Source organism: Rhamphochromis sp. 'chilingali', assembly GCF_963969265.1.
Source record: "Rhamphochromis sp. 'chilingali' genome assembly, chromosome: 5".
Taxonomy (NCBI): Eukaryota; Metazoa; Chordata; class Actinopteri; order Cichliformes; family Cichlidae; genus Rhamphochromis; species Rhamphochromis sp. 'chilingali'.
This window is the reverse complement of record NC_137932.1, coordinates 10105802-10121698: the sequence shown is the minus strand read 5'-3', so window position 1 is coordinate 10121698 and position 15897 is coordinate 10105802. Positions and strand designations below refer to the sequence as shown.

At 40.7% G+C, this 15897-nt stretch overlaps 2 protein-coding genes across 3 annotated transcripts; both read right to left on the bottom strand.

Annotated features, from left to right (window-relative positions):
• Window positions 1–4802: 4802 nt before the first annotated feature.
• Window positions 4803–7655, bottom strand: ctsbb (cathepsin Bb). The gene is made up of 10 exons (XM_080883535.1): window positions 7462–7655; window positions 6814–6937; window positions 6621–6706; window positions 6404–6518; window positions 6167–6282; window positions 5890–5975; window positions 5652–5792; window positions 5444–5560; window positions 5100–5228; window positions 4803–4975 (listed from the first exon to the last, which is right to left on the bottom strand). Exons 2-10 carry the CDS (start codon window positions 6934–6936, stop codon window positions 4899–4901), a joined length of 990 nt encoding a protein of 329 aa, XP_080739661.1. The 5' UTR covers window position 6937; window positions 7462–7655; the 3' UTR covers window positions 4803–4898.
• A 759-nt stretch (window positions 7656–8414) lies between these two features.
• fdft1 (farnesyl-diphosphate farnesyltransferase 1) lies at window positions 8415–15697 on the bottom strand. 2 transcript variants are annotated; one of them, XM_080883534.1, is made up of 8 exons: window positions 15489–15697; window positions 13703–13800; window positions 12521–12704; window positions 12302–12430; window positions 11395–11586; window positions 9490–9666; window positions 9038–9190; window positions 8415–8947 (listed from the first exon to the last, which is right to left on the bottom strand). In XM_080883534.1, the coding sequence occupies exons 1-8, from the start codon at window positions 15585–15587 to the stop codon at window positions 8720–8722; spliced, it is 1260 nt and encodes a 419-aa protein (XP_080739660.1). In that variant the 5' UTR covers window positions 15588–15697; the 3' UTR covers window positions 8415–8719. The 2 variants fall into 2 exon arrangements, with proteins under 2 accessions (XP_080739660.1, XP_080739659.1); XM_080883533.1 differs by lacking the exon at window positions 15489–15697 and having other exon boundaries at window positions 13703–15450.
• Window positions 15698–15897: the final 200 nt, after the last annotated feature.

The window sequence follows — 15897 nt, the reverse complement described above, 5'->3', positions numbered from 1 at the left end:
TTAAAGCTTGTACCATGTAACCATGTAAAGAAGAAGCCAGACGTGAACATTATGGGACGCTGCCATCTACTATGAACACAGTTCTTTTAAATTGGACTGAAGCAAAGTAAAAAACCGCTGTGTGGTTAAATGTCTGGTGGCATGAAGACTCCAGCGACACTTGAAGCACTATGGAAAAACTTTATTAGCTGACCAAAGCGTTTCAGCTTGTGGCCTTCATCGGGGTCATTGCAAAATAAACGTTTGAGTTTAGATAAAGGAAGAAATCTTGGTAAAATTACTTCAAATATTTGAAAAGATATAGACGCTGGACTAAAGAGGGAAGGGACCATCCAACTTGCTGGCTTTACTCAATGCTTAAATCCTGCTTCTCTGTTGGTAAGAAAGTGAATTAGGGCCGATGGAACTGGCAGCTTGCACATATAGACAGGGTCAATCAGTGTTGACATGTATGTACAGATTTTAAAGCAACACACGTTCCATCCAGATAACATCTTTTTTCAGAGAAGGCCTTGTATGTTTCAGCAATACAATGTTAAACTACATTCTGCAGCTATTATAACAGCCTGGGTTTGTAGCAGACAAGTTTTGGTGGTGAGGTTAACCGCCTGCAGTCCAGATCTTTCACCAGCTGAAAACATTTGGTGCATCAAAGAAGACCGAGGATTTTTTGTTCCGCTAGAATCCTTCATCAACATTCCAGAGGTGGTCTCCTCAATTCCCAGATATTCTATCTTTTATATCTTTTATATCTTTTATTAAAAGAAAAGGGTATGCTATAGTGGTAAACATGACGGTGCCCCAACTCGTTTACTGTCATCAAATTCAAATGACCTTGTTTTGTCTTAAAAGGATATTTTAAGTGTTTTTTTCTTGTGCATAGTCATAAACACTGCTCCTTACTTTGAGATGAAACTTCAGAATACTAAATGCTACTGCAATTCTATTCTTTTATACCTCTGCACACATCAGTATGTGAATTATAAAGATAAGTGAAATCTACGGTGTTGTCATAAAGTATCCAAGGTTGTATTGCTGGCAGTAGTACAGCTGGACTAAAGTTTAACTGAATAATTTAAGTAGTTGTTGCGTTCTGTGTCACTAGCCGCCCACAGCTTTTTATTTCTCTCCGCTCCCTCTGCCAACAAGTGCCTTATGTTGTGTAATCCTAACTTTACCCCTGTAGACATACCCAGGGTTAGCTGCATCTTATTGTATCCCTTTTTTTTTTTTCTTTTAATGCTACTCTTTTAAATGCACTTGTTCCTTATTCCTGTTTCTTAGCACCTTTCTGCATCTTTTTACATATAGGTCCATACTTTGTTGGGCAGACACAGTGTACACCCCCACAGTGGATTTTAAATCAGTCATGTGATTGAAGTGCACAAAGGAATGATTGTAGACTTTGATATTTATGCCTCGTCAACAGTTTTCTTGACTATGCGAGTTCTTGTGAAGGTGTTTTCATTTCCATGGAAATAATTCTGTGATCATCCACTTTGGTGGTATTTTGTGCTCTTTCATGCTTTTTTGATGTTGTTAAGCTTTCCAGTAAACTCCTTCTTTTAAACAATGAACCATATTGTTGATTCGACCACTCCGAAGTTCTTGCTTTTTCTCTGATTGGTTTAGTTGAATTTTGATTGGGTTTCTTCAGCCTTATAACGGTGCCCCTCACTTCCACTCGCATCTGTCTGATTGTTTGATTTAAAATCTTCCGTAGTAGTGTGCAGAGGCAAAATTACACACACACGGTCCGAACTGTATGTGCATTACCACCACCCTCTGCTGGGCCCTGCTAGAAACATGTCTTGACATCAGTGGCGGAGCGGGGGGTGGCTTACTGGGCTTAACCCCGGGTTGTTTTTTTCAGAAGCCCGGGGTCTTTTGGAGTGTAATTTTTTCATAGCTAGATGCCTGTCTGACAACTGTATAAAACAAAAACTACACACAATATTCAAAGCACATAGTGCACACTGTGGGAATTTACGACTGTGCGTAAATCCCCCCTAATATTGGTATGATCCGAGCTTAGACACTGAGGGAGGGGGCGGGGGGAGCTGCTGCTTGCAAGTGCGCTGTTGGAGAAGTGCAGCCAGGCAGACAGAGGGGAGAACTGAAGTTCGACCAGGTACCAAAGAAAATCATTCGTACTGTACAAATAATGTAAATATGACGGTGTATCACGAAAGATTGATATCAAACTGATCACTTGACCCATATTACGTTACTTGCTCTTCAAGTGAATCAACAAATGGCGAAATGAAAAGCCGAACAACAACAATGCTGTTTCTTTAGAGAGTCTTAGCTTACATGTATGTTTATTTCATACTTTCAGTTGTTTCCCTCCACGTCTAAATAAATCGGTTTCAGTAATGTACTGATATACAAGAATGGACATAAGGGGCTTCTTTTAAAGAAAAAACTCTGGTAGATGTTATTTTATATATTATGCTTTGTATGTTGTTCAGTATATTCCTATTCAAAACAAGAGGAATTTCAATACACAGCAGTATATTCACAGTTGAAACCAGATATTTACATACACTTTATGGAAAACACAAGAACATTTTTTTTACTGTACAACATCAATTTAGAGTAAACTTGTTTTGTTTTGGATAAATAAATATTGAAATATCTTTTGAATTAGTTAAATGTCAGAATAAAGACAGACAGAGCTGTCTCTTTTTATCTCTTTCATCAAATTTAGGAGTACATGTACACTAAGTTTATTGTTAATTAATAAGAAAACTCCAGACGATTCCATTCTGAGCTGAAGAAGCTTCTGATAGGTTAGTAGAGTCCATGTCCATACAATTTGGTGCCATTTAAAATTATGAAATACAGATAGTTTCTCTCTTTACTCTTAAAATTAACAAATATGTTTTTTATATTTATCAATCTAAAAAAATAAACATTTAGTCTGATTTGATGTTACAATTAAAAAAGTGTTTGTGTTTTTATCTGAAGAGTGTGTAAATATCTGGTTTCAACTGTATATTTGATGATGTTGGTGTTTGGTTTGATTGTCAGCAAGTTATGCAGGCTTGTTTGCACAACAATGCTAAATAATTATATAAACTTTTCTCAATCTAAATAGTGGACTTTGGTAGAATTAAAAAATAAGTGTAGTGCAGGTCTATGATGATTTTTAGTGCTACTATCATCTAGTTCTGATTCTGGTTCTGTCTTGGTTAAATCCTAAGTAGTCCTGATTTGAACTGTTGTAGTCCTGTTTTAATTCCGGATCAGTTCTGGGTCTGGTTGAATTGGGGTTTAGTCCTCGAGTCTTGATACAGCCCAGACTTTGTTCTGCCTTGCTGCTTAATTAAAAAACTAGTTTAAGGTGTCCTGCACATGTGATATATATTTTTCCCTATATGAAGTAATTCTTTTTTGAACAAAACTCAAAACAGAGCCTATTAATCTTTCAGTCATTTCTAACCCCCCCCACCCCCCACCTCCCACCCAATCCCACATGCATACTACCCTTTAGGGCTAAGCCCCGGGTGTATCAAATGTCTGCCTCCGCCTCTGCTTGACATTGTCCTGTAAGTCACAGTTCATTTAAAAGTTTGTGTTGTAACCTTTTCAGCTTTTTTCCTTTAGTGTACAAAAGGAATTGCCATTGGATGGATCTACCACAAATTGTGAAAGAAGGGCATCCAGTAAAATTTAAAACATCTTAAATCTTGTCAGGCACATGCTTTTTAAAACACTGTTAAGACTGTAGCAAATCACATTTCTCACCACAGTCAAAAATAAGCTGCAACACCAAAGGAGGACTAATTTACAGTGGCCCCTAAAGAGGACTATTTGGATATGTGATTTTTGATTTTCGTTTGCTGTAGTATCCTGTAATTTAAGGAGTCATGGTATTATATTGATATTATCATTATTATAAATTACTGATTCAGTACATAGTATATGAAATCAGCAATGTCATCATCCCAACTAAAGCTAGAATGCTAGATAATATGTATATATCTCTAAATATAATTATCTAAATTTTGAATGCTAAAACATATAATCTCATCTACCTTCCCAATGAAGTTTATGCGCAACTTCAATTAGGCAGATCCGCAGTCACTCATCTGCCTGCTTTCCTGGGTTGTTTGGCTGCTACTAGTCTCTTCTTGACTCCACTACTTTTTCCCACGTTGTCAAACTCAGTACTGACATCATTACTCTAATCCAATCACCTTCTTGCCCACATTCTTTGAGCCAATTAGCCTCCACTCTACGTGGTTTAAATCTCTACTCTTCGTCTTGATGCATGCTCGATCATCCAGGTAAGTAAATCCCCAAAGTTGGATTATGTTCATGTGCTAGTTTCAGTCATTGTGCGATGTACTGTTTATAAGATTGGGGAAACCTGCAGTCAGCTGATAGTGAAGAAGTCACTTGGATGAGTGACGAAACGTTTCTCCCACTGAAAATGCTACGTCCAGATGAATAGATTCAAACTTTCGGGATCTACTCTCTGTCATTCTCGCTTTCAGACTCGCATTCATGCAACCCACCTCCTCCCCATCCTCACCTCATAGACATATCAACTGGAGCTTCATCCAAACCTCACTCATCTTCACCACCACCACCATCTAGATTCTGCTCTGCCATGATAGGTCATCAGAGATTAATCGCCAAATACATTCATTTCTCTATGTCAATGAATAATGCTCAATTCTCTCCGTAATGAAATGAAGCTGTAAAAAAAATTTGTAGCTCACTTGTGGGAAAACAAACCTGCAAATCATGGTAAAGAAATGCAAATGAAGACCAAGACACAACAATTTATTCCCTCTTTATTGCATGAAATCTGTCAAAATCTGCCCCAGAATGAGGTCTGTCTTTTCTTCGATTTATTTCTTGATTGTCTGCTGTGATGATTATTTCATCTAGTTAAGCGGGATTCCTGTAACCACCTCTGACTCAATACCACATTCGTCATTTCCACGCTTGATTTTGAAGAAACCTGAAATAAGAAGACAACAGAGGACGACACAGTTTTAGGCCAGCATTCCCACTCATCTTCAGCACTTTGTGTGACGTAGGCCTGTATGTGACACCGGCTATGTGCCTTACACTTTCATCCATACCTTCATCTCCCCAATCAGTATTCCAGGAGTTTGCAGCCAGCCAATAGGGCGTCCCATTCTCATCACCCCAGCCCAAGATCTTAATGGAATGACCGCCCAGCATATCCCCTGTCACATGCTGATACACACCTACAGCAAAAAAAAAGCTCATTAAAGCAGAAGAAGGTTGTTCCTCTTTTGAATAATACCCATTTTCTGACAGGCGTTCTAAAGTGTCAGTGGAGCTTTTTCAGATTAGTGGTCGACTTGCTTGCTCTCAAACAGTTGCCCAATATTAAACTGAGACAAAGAAGTACGTTACTCATATAGAGTGACATTACTGGAATTAAATACATAAACCTCACCACTCTTATACAGCAGAAAATCTTCATAAACAGTGAAAGATGCCTCCACAGGCCCGTTCTTGTACAACTCCGTCATGATCTGATCCATGTCCGACGGGACGCCGTATGTGTGTCTACCTGAAGAGGGACATACAGGAAACTTCAAGGACTGCAACGACAAAGTAAACCAATGCTAGGAGGGTGCAGAGTTTATTTTAATTCTCTGTACCAAAGTGTTTGTCCTTCTCATATGATAGTGAGTATCCATCAGTGCACTGCTGCACACACTTAGGAGTCTCTGAACTCCCACACGGAGGACGACTTCCATTCACATGATGCTCACAGGGGGCGATGGTGTAGGGTAGACAGCCTGTAATAAACAGTCACGGTCAGTCCATTTAAGTCAAGTCTTTTGCTCCTCCCCAAAACTACTTAAACTGAATTCAGCAAGTGGATAATGGACTTACCAACTTTAGAGTCATACAAGCCTCCTGTGACAAGCCCTTTCTTTGCCCAGAATTCCCAAGCAGCAGAAGGATAGCCACCATAACAGCTACATCAAACACAAAAAGACATAATGTGCACCATGAGTTATGTTATAGCTGTTTTACTTCATTTGATTTTTGAAGACTGTAATTATAAACCATCACGGTTTCTCCAAAAAAGCTTTTCCATGAAAACTTCATGAGTAGAATTAATGAACAGCCCATTTACTTATATACACGAGCCATTACTAATGCTCACCCCATGCCGCATTCATCACAGCAGGCCAGCAGATCTTCAGCGGAGATCTCCACAGAGATCTTACCACCACTTTGGATACATAACCTGTCAGATATTGCCTCAGCTGCCCCAAAGGCCTGTGTAAAAATCAAACCGGGAACACTGAGAACATGGAAGTTGGTAATGATTTTTTTTAATGTCCCACCCTATCTCCTCTATTTGGTGGTGGTGTATTTTTAATTTCTTGGTGTGTCATACCCAACAGGACCCACAGGAGCCTTGATCTCTGATCTGTTGGATTGTGGCACAGTTGGGCCACTCTTTGCGTGCGTCAAAGCTGTCAGGAAGTTTAATGCCTTCAATATTATGAAGCCTAAACAAGAGAGAAAACAGAATCACTGCAGATTAGCTCAACCTGCTGACTGTCACATGTCATCTCATGTGACCAGCTGTCCAAACCACCTGATAAACTTACACCTCTGGTAGCTTGGGTCCATTCAGTATGGTGCCACACAGCTGTTTAACATAGGTGGCATCGATATTCTGGAAATTCTTTGTGGCCTGGAGCAAATAAAAAGGAAATTGGAGCAGAGAAATCATCGCTTACGGGTTGTTAACAGCTTCCTAAGATGTGGAAATATCCATAAAAACTGATTGCATGGTCTCACCGTCCAGGTGGTGTTAGCCTTGTTAATAAAATCAACCATCTCAGAGGAGAGAAGGGAGTGGTGAGGGTGTGCCCAAGTGGTGGACACCATCACCACTACAGAGAGGAGGAACAGTGGACTCATCCTGCAAAACAGACATCAGTGATCATAGGAGGTGACCAGGAAACTGTTTACATGCACACAAAAGCACATCTCAGTGGAGCGTTACAAGGAAAGGGAATAAGGAAAGAGGCCATTTCCTTTATTTATAACCAACATGTGTTTTGCAGTAATGTTGCAAATACATTTCTGTACATAGGAACTGGGTCATGTATGAATGCAATGAACTTGGTTATTAGAAACATTCTTTCTGAAATATATCTAACACTGACTTTAAGAATTAGATCCACAATTAATGATAAATGATACTTTTATTCCAATTTATAAAGAAAAAAAAAGTTTAAAAGAACATTCATATTATCAGATGAATCAGAACTGCAGCTAGATTTAACATATATGTACATTGATTCAAGCTAAAAACAAAAAATGAAAACTTCAGCTTAAGACAATCATAAAGTATTAATCCACATGCATATTGAACTCATATGTGCAAAAAAAAAAAAAAAAAAAAAAAAATCAGCATATTTGCCAAATGTCTTAATTTTTTACCTGGGTTGCTGTTTTAGTAGATCTTTTTCGTCGTTCTTCTTCTCTCTGACTCAACAAACCTTACAGTTACCCTTCTTATAAGACTACAGTTGTTGATCACATGCCTGTGTAATAAATGCACCTGCATGTCTCATGTGACTAGAAGCCTGCCATTCCAAAGGTTGACCAAGCTCTTAAAATTATTATACGTCAATAACGAGATGCAGCTTTGTTTCCTTTATTTAACAATCAACCTTCTGATTCTTAATTTTTTGTTTAATATGTATGAACTTCTCCCACACACACACACACACACACTTAAACTCTGCATCAAAACATGAAATCACTCAAAATACAGGATTAATTGTTATTTATTTCTTCAAATATGTACAAATCAAAATGTCACATTACATAGCAATGTTTTTAGCTCTCCTTTGGTTCTGTACAAAGTTACTCTGTGCTAGCCTTTCAACGCACCAAAGCAGTGTTAAGGACACTTAGCTAGCAGTCTCAGTATGCCTTTTTCTTCCCTCTTTTGCTGATGCTATAAAGGACCTGAAAATACATCCATTTTCCCCTTTTCATCTGTAATAAAAACTACCCTGATATTGCACATAATTGTTTTTCCTTAATTTTAAAAAAAAAAAACACAACGATGAAACAGATTAACACACAGAAAAGGACCGAAAAGGTTCAACTGTGATTGGAAGCCGTCGAACATACAGCGGAAGCGCTGCAGAGTGCACCAATGTAACTTTTTAGTGTTTCTGCTAGAGAAACACAAGTGGAATATGGAGCTAGGTTTGATGTGATATGAGAAAAGAAAGAAAAACAAGTGGTGGTGGTGGTTGTTGGTAACCCCCCCCCCCCCAAAAAAAAAAAAAAAATCCTAGTATGTGCAGGATTAAACTGTGAACGTTTGTTTTCAATTATTCAAATACGATGAATAATTACAATTCAAACAATGTTTCAAACAAACTATTTAAAAAAAAAAAAAAAAAAAAAAAAAAAAAACACCCTGAACTGTGGAAGTGTACCATTTATGGCAAATATACCCACACACACCAATGTGTGTATATAATTTATCTAGACACAGGATGGACTGCTACAGATCAAATCATTTAATGACACCAGCCTGCTAACAGAGTCATACTTTAGAGTGTCCATCATCCTGTAACAGCCACAGTGAATCTGTAAATTCCTCTAGAAACAGACCTTCAGAGGGGGCACAGGGGCTTCTTTTGTATAGAGGCTCAGGAAAGGAGGGGGTTAAATTAGTTCAAGGTCTCTGCATGTCACTGGTGCCTTGGGCCTGTGCCGCTGTAGTGCTAAGGTATTGCCAGCTGAGGGCAGCGAGCACCATAGCAGCAGAAAGGTACATGGGCGACAGGTGGTGGGTCCTGGAGCGGAGGCTGGACTGCGACAGGGCGGACTTTTCACGGATTACAGCCAAGATGTGGAGCGTCTTTTCCCGAGACGGGTCGGTGGGGGACACCTTGTGTAATATCTGGAGAGAGAGAGCACATTCAGTACACCAATATGGTGGAAGCAGTAGAGAGAGACTGAGTTTAAAAATAAATAAATAAAAATAACCCACCTCCTGGCTGTACTGGGCGATAATTGTCTGCACAGCACTCATATTGGTGGCTTCCATCATGAGAGTGACTGCCTGCCCCTTTCGGATCTTCACCACTCCCTGAAACACCATGGGGTTGTTGTAGCACGTTGACAGTGTAGCTATTGCCATCACCTGGTCAAGAGAGAAATGACAACATGTGAAGTGGAAGTGTTTGATCATTTCTCATGAGTCAGTATTCATTGGTCTCTCTATTTAAGCGCAACATTTTCCATCGTTTATCAGTTACAGAAAAAGTTATTATTAAAACAAAATATTAAAATGTTTCGCAAACTTTAAATGCAAATCAAAACATGTTCCAGTAAGACCGTAGGACATGGACAGAATGGTTTGTTTTCTGAGCTTGAAAAATAAATAAAAAATGAACAGGTTTAAATGTTATGGTTTGGAGGAGATTGTGACGCAGCGCATACCTGTGGAATGGCACAGAAATTAAAGACGCTCTGGTTGCGCAGGCGGGACAGGTAGGCAATAACATCCGGGACGTGACGCAGAGCATCAGTGACCAGCAGGTTGAGACAGGACAGCGCCGACTCCAGCTTCTCAGGCTGGGCCAAATCCTCAAGACGGCCTGCAAACTGGCTCCAAGCCTGCACACAGCATGTAACAAGGATTTTATTTATCTGTACTGGCACCAGCCTTGGCTGGATTCTGTTCGTTATGTACTTCTTAGAAGCCTTGAGCAAATTTCTTCAAATTTAGTACAAACACTTATCCCACAGACCCGAGAATAAGTTGATTAGAGATTGGAGGCCAGGGTGAAAGCATGGCCACATGACTGTCCTTTTATTGTAAAACTGCAGGCTTCCTGAGGGACATCTGAAACTCTTCTTTGGAACGTTGACCGCATTTGGTCCATTTTCTGTCAAGACAACCCAACACTACTATCATAATGTTGAGCTCCTGGCTCTGGAGAGGTCACTATCCATGGCTGATAGTGTCCTCTCTGCGTTTTTCTATGCAGGTAGGTTTTCAATCTGATGGAATTATGAATGCAGAAAAGTACCATCGATTTAGACAATTTCTCCAACACCGCTGGCTGAAGTTCAGCCCAAATCTTGGGGGCATGACTTTCATATACCGTTCACCTGCTGTAGATAATTTTTGGAGACCTGCTTCCTCTTCTGCCCTCCACTTGTCCAGTTTCCAGTTTTAAGGACACGCTGCTAAAGATATGCCAAGTTTTCAGCTAATACCTCTTAAAGAATCACTTTGTTGGTACAAAAGTACCATTTAAAAAGCTGTTAAACTCTGGCATAGACTCAACTAAATAAATGGGAACAAATGATGTGCTTTTGCAACAGGCTAGTTACCAAATGCCCAAAGATACCATTTAAAATGGGTTATTTGCCAAGTTAACCGTTATTTGCAGACATCCCACGAATTAGGTGGGTTTGTTTTGGGGGTTGTTGTTTTTTTTTTTCTTTTCTCTCCATAGGTCAGTGTTAAGTGGCTTAACAACAATAACAACAACAGTCAAGGGCTGAGGCAAAATGAGTGAAAAAGCAGCCAATGTCCAAAGACAAACTCTGAAATACCTACAGAAACCCTGGAGAACTCTTGCTTCTGACCACTTTAAAAGGAAAGAAAGTCTGGGTCCTTGGAAGCAAAATATAAAAGAATGATAGGTGCATCAAGATTTTTTTCATAGTACCACATTTTCTAGTGTCACAGTGATCTTAACCTTTGACCGGCAACATAGATTTTCCTAGAGCCCAAGTAAAGGTTTGCACCACATTCTCAGAAATGTCAGAAAGGCCTTCTGTAGCCAACACAAACAGACGTTTGTACAACATGAAAACACTACAAATAGGACCACAGCCGTCACTAGTGTTAAGCATAAATAAATTAAAAAAATTTAAAAAAAAAAAAGACATTAGACAGTATAAAGCCCCTCCTGCATAGAAACAAATGTTACAAAGCACATTTTGTATTATGAATATGGCAGGTGTCTGTGAAGGTTCTCAGTCATCCAGGTCATTGTAGTCTAAGGAGCTTGGAAAGAAAAGCGTCTGGACTTTTTTAAGTTGCTTGAAATATGGCAGATATTGCTAAGTATTTATGACTGCACCAATGAGTTCAGTAGGAAATAGCATAATTCCTGGAAAATTGCCCCATTCATGTGAACATGGTCACAGCTAGATTAGAAACCCCTGGGCTGACGTATCGAGTTGATAACCTCCTTCGTGCGACTGCTTGGCCCGATTAGGGTAAGCAAACCCAGATAAGTGAAAGATATCTTGGGTATTCTAAACTTGCTTCATAGTACCGGACCCTGGTCAGGCACACTGGTATTAGACAAGAGACTTTGTTTCTACCTCTTGTGGCCAGAAGGCACGTCCCTCTTGTGTGTCCTCTAGATAGTCTCGGATGATGTTAGTCTTTTGGAGAAACAGGCCCATGGAGTTCGCAAGTTCAGTGTCCTGCCCAACTTCAGGGTCCTCCAGCTGAGACGCAGAGAACAGCCGGGACAGGCCAATGCCAACTAAACCGGCAACATAGTGACAATACTGCACAAAAACAGAAAAACAAATCACAGTGCAGGACTTAAGAGAAACAAAATCCTGGCTTATGATTAAACATTCATATTATGTAATATTCAGAGCTGAATCATATAGCTACATGACAAGATTCTTTAGATTAAAAATCTCTTCTACAGGAGTGTCCTGGCCAAGAAAGACAGCAGTACAATCAGAGGAGTTTTATAAAACAGTAGCACGCACACGCACGCACGCACCCATAAAGCAATTAAGTACAGGCAATAAAAAAGAAATATATAAAACCTCTGTCTCAATAAATAATGAATAAATTAGTCAAAGCAAAATTGTCTACTGCCATAAATAAAGGAAACATTTAAAATCACCTTCCTTAAGTTCTGGTTGATTCTGCAGCTGATTTAAGAAGTAAGGAGCTGCAAATCTGAACGCTACTGTAGCTAATTCAATAAAATTGTAAGCTTACTATCTGCTCCTGAGCTGTACCAGTGAGTCAACAGCTAGTTTGTAGCTTACAAACCTCTGATAACATCCATTCAGTTTTTAATCAGAGTGATGACATTTTATTCAAAATAAAAGGCTTTTATTTTGCAATGTAATAATTATTTTGGGTCGTTACTCCAGTAATTTTAGAACTTACTCTTTATGTCCCCCCCCCCCCCCCAACTCAAAGCAGTCATTTATGTAGTCATTATGGTGCTAGAACAACTGACAGAAGCATAACATTTACCTGGTCCCACTCCTTCATAGATCCCACTTTCTTCTCCAGGAATTCAGCCATTCCCACTCCCATACGGTGGCAGATATCCGAGATGACGTCTCTGTATTCCTGAGCGAGGTTTCTGAATTCCAGCGATATCTGGTTTTAGAGGACAAAGGTTATAGTTACCAATTAGTCACTGCCTTAATTTGCCCAAACTTGGTAAATAACCCTTGACAACCCACTGACCGTTGGGAAGTCTTCCAGGACCTGACGATCTTTCTCCTGGCTCTCCATGAAGCACCACTCATCCTGGTACAGGAAGGTGTGGAAGTCATTGAGCATGGGAACCTTCTTGTCCAGAGGAATGGTCATGTCATCCTCCACTGTGTCCAGTGCACGCAGAACCAGGTAGAAAATGCAAACTGCATGTCTGGATCATAGACACAAGGAGGATTTACACAATGATAAAGGTAGCAGGTATGTCAAGTGTCTATATGTGAAAAACTCCTGCATGGCTGCATCAAAGATATTTTTATATTCCTATTAATACTACTCAACAATAAACTTTAAATGCAGAAAAAGAAAAGGTACATGGCAGCCTTCACCTCTGCAACCCTGAAAAGCCTGCAATGGAAACATTAATTAACACCCATTTTATTTATGGAGAGTCTTTCAAGTACATAGAAATGTAGTTTGATATCAAAATTTTATTTAAGATTCGTGTTTAATATCTGGCTCAAAATGAAAGAATTAAACTAGGGTTCATAAAAGGAATGAATGCCTGTCAGTCTGTCTTAGATTACAGGGATATTTCATCCCAAATAATGAATTGGGAAGGTCCTGGTCCAGGTCCCTCTCACAGACCAAAGATATGCATGTTAGATTAATTTGTGATTCCTTTACCCGCCATGGTATTTTGCTTCACATGATGCTGGTAACAACATCACACAGCCAGGACAAAAAAAGTCTGTCATACAAAAACCTAACATGTACTTTTTGAATGTATATCTTTAGTTTGAGTACTTGTTTATAAAGTTTGTCATCATAACTTGCCTGATGACGCTTTGGTGCTGTACTGTGGGTCAACTGCTCTCAGCGTTTCTATTATTTTTGTAATACTCATCCTAAATGTTGCCTCGAGCATATGCCCTCCATACAACTATAGTTAAAGACTAAAACTGGCACTGAAACGAATCCCAACTAAAGTAAGACATTCTGGAAATAAACACTAAACGGAATTAATAATACTAAAAAAAAGTCAAAAGTCGACAAAAAATAGAAACTTATGAGATAAGTTGAGGGATTTTTTTTTTTTTTAAAGGGGGAGTGTTTCGGCCAAGACCCTTTGTTTTGCTCTAAAGAAAACAAACCGTGTGCACGCACACACGTGTCCTCACCTGGAGCCAGCTCCAGTAAAGTTTTACTCACCTCAACTCACCGTCCAGCGCCTGAATCACAGCTGCAAAGCTGCGACTGGTTTGGTTCAGGTACAGGTAGCAGGTCCGCAGACTCTCAGTCATGGACTCCTGACAGGAGAGACAGAGAAAAGCTGTTTGTCGGTAGAAGCCTGCAGGTCTGAGGGCGCTGGAGGGTCGGGCGGCCTCTTGCAGGCCCCTCTCCCCGAGCCTCCACCCGTGCAGGAGAGAGCGTGGAGCGGAGCCGCAGCCACGCGGAGCCACCGAGAGAGAGCGCTTGAACACGGACAGAGACAGCGGACACTTGCAGCAAGCTCCGGCCATACGAAAAACCGACAGCGAGAACGACTCTGCAGCTATGAAACCACACTATCCATGTTGACGCCACGCCTGTTGAGGAAGCGTGAAACATGAAGTCCATGTAGAGGACAAGAGAGGTGAACAACGCTGTGTGGACGACGCTGCGTGGAGTTAAATAAGCGCCCCGCGGATCTTTAAGCACTTTAACCTTGAACCGTGGCTGAGCGTGGCCAGTGCGCAGCGTTTGTAGATCTGCTGTTATGAGCAGGCACACTCCTCCCACCCCTGCCCCCAAAACAACGCCAGCTGAAGTTCACTTCCATAACCTACTTCCCGCATGCTAAAAATGGGGGGGGGTCCGATTTGGGGTTTTTGCTGCACTAAAGCCTTTTTTCGCTAAAGGTGAGCAGTGTTTTCTTTTTAAAGAAAGCACGCATTAGCTGCTATTTAGTTGTATCTCCATGCACGCATGCAGCTAGATAATGTTGGCTGTGCGCGATAAGCAAACAGTCAGCTGTGGGGTGTCGACTGCGACTTTGTGCAATATAAAGCCTTCATTGCAATAGAAAAACAAACCTTAGCACGTTTGAACACCCCTCCCCCTGAAAAAAGCAGAACTCATGAAAACTGTATTTTGCTGACATCTGGTGGGAGACAGCGTGAAGGACGGGAAAATTCGTGACCTGCAAGTCTGTGATACTCCAGGAAAAAGATTTTTAAAACAAATATATGAGACGTATACTAAAACAAACGGACAACTCATTATAACCTTTATTTCTCTTTTTAATGTTTACATCGATTGTGCTCAGACATTACTGCACTTGTGTTGCTTTTGCACAACAATTTGGCTTTTAATACAATCAGATGACAGACTTGAGCTCTAACGTTTGACATCCGGTGCAGGTTTGTTCCTCGGGTGCTTTAATCCAAATCTTAAATGAAGAATATTTTTACTGTGTGTGTGTTTTGTTTAAGTAATGCTGCCAATCCGAGCACGAAGCCTCGTTGGCATGGTGCAGTCTGCAGGCTCTCCGGGTCCTGCCTCTGGGTCACATTGGCGTTAAAACAGTGGGATTATCCGTCAAACACGCGCACAGCATCTCTCCCCACCGGTGCGCCCTCCAAGCTCATTATGTAAGGTAAATCCCAAGTCAATGGTCATCTCTGCCTGTGTGAGTAGACTGTGTGAGCGCAGATCTAATTTGACAAAGTCCAATTAGCTGTCTTTGTTTTCACCCGGATCGTTTGGAGCAAAACTAAGGACCGTGTTGCTCAGTTAGGTTTGAGGTGTAAAGTGCCAGATATGGCTATGTGCTTTTTGTTTTGGTTTGTTTTTTTTCCTCTGCGCAGACTCACTGTGATGATGCTCTGAAAAGAGGAACGGCTATCTGCTTTTTAATCCGCGCAACATCCTTTCTCTGCGTGTGGCTGATGTGTTAGTATTCAAACGAATCTATAAATATGAGCTCAGACTGCGTTTTCGAGTAGATTTTACTCACATAATTCAACTTTGGCATGACGGCTCTGCATCCACCCATCTTAAATTTAAACAGGTTGAATATCTCCTCCGGGTGACCCAGCGACTTCAGGATGTCCATGTTGCTTCAGGTGTTCAGCGGTTACTCTGGCAGACTGACAAGATGTAGCCCCATCAGATATTCGTGTCTCTGAGATGCGGCAGCACCACAAACATGAGCGAGGACACGGTTTGCGGCCGGGAGCCTCGTCAGATCAACGGAGCGTCTGATTGGCTGGCGAGTCATGGGCTTAGAGGTTAACGTCCAATGAGCGGCCAGAGTGACTGGTGTGATGCCCCGCCCCGCCCTGGGCTGTCAGTGGAGCCCAGCTGCTGATTGGTCCGTTAGTTAATCAAGAAAGAAACTGTCTGCTCAATGAAATCGTGGTAAT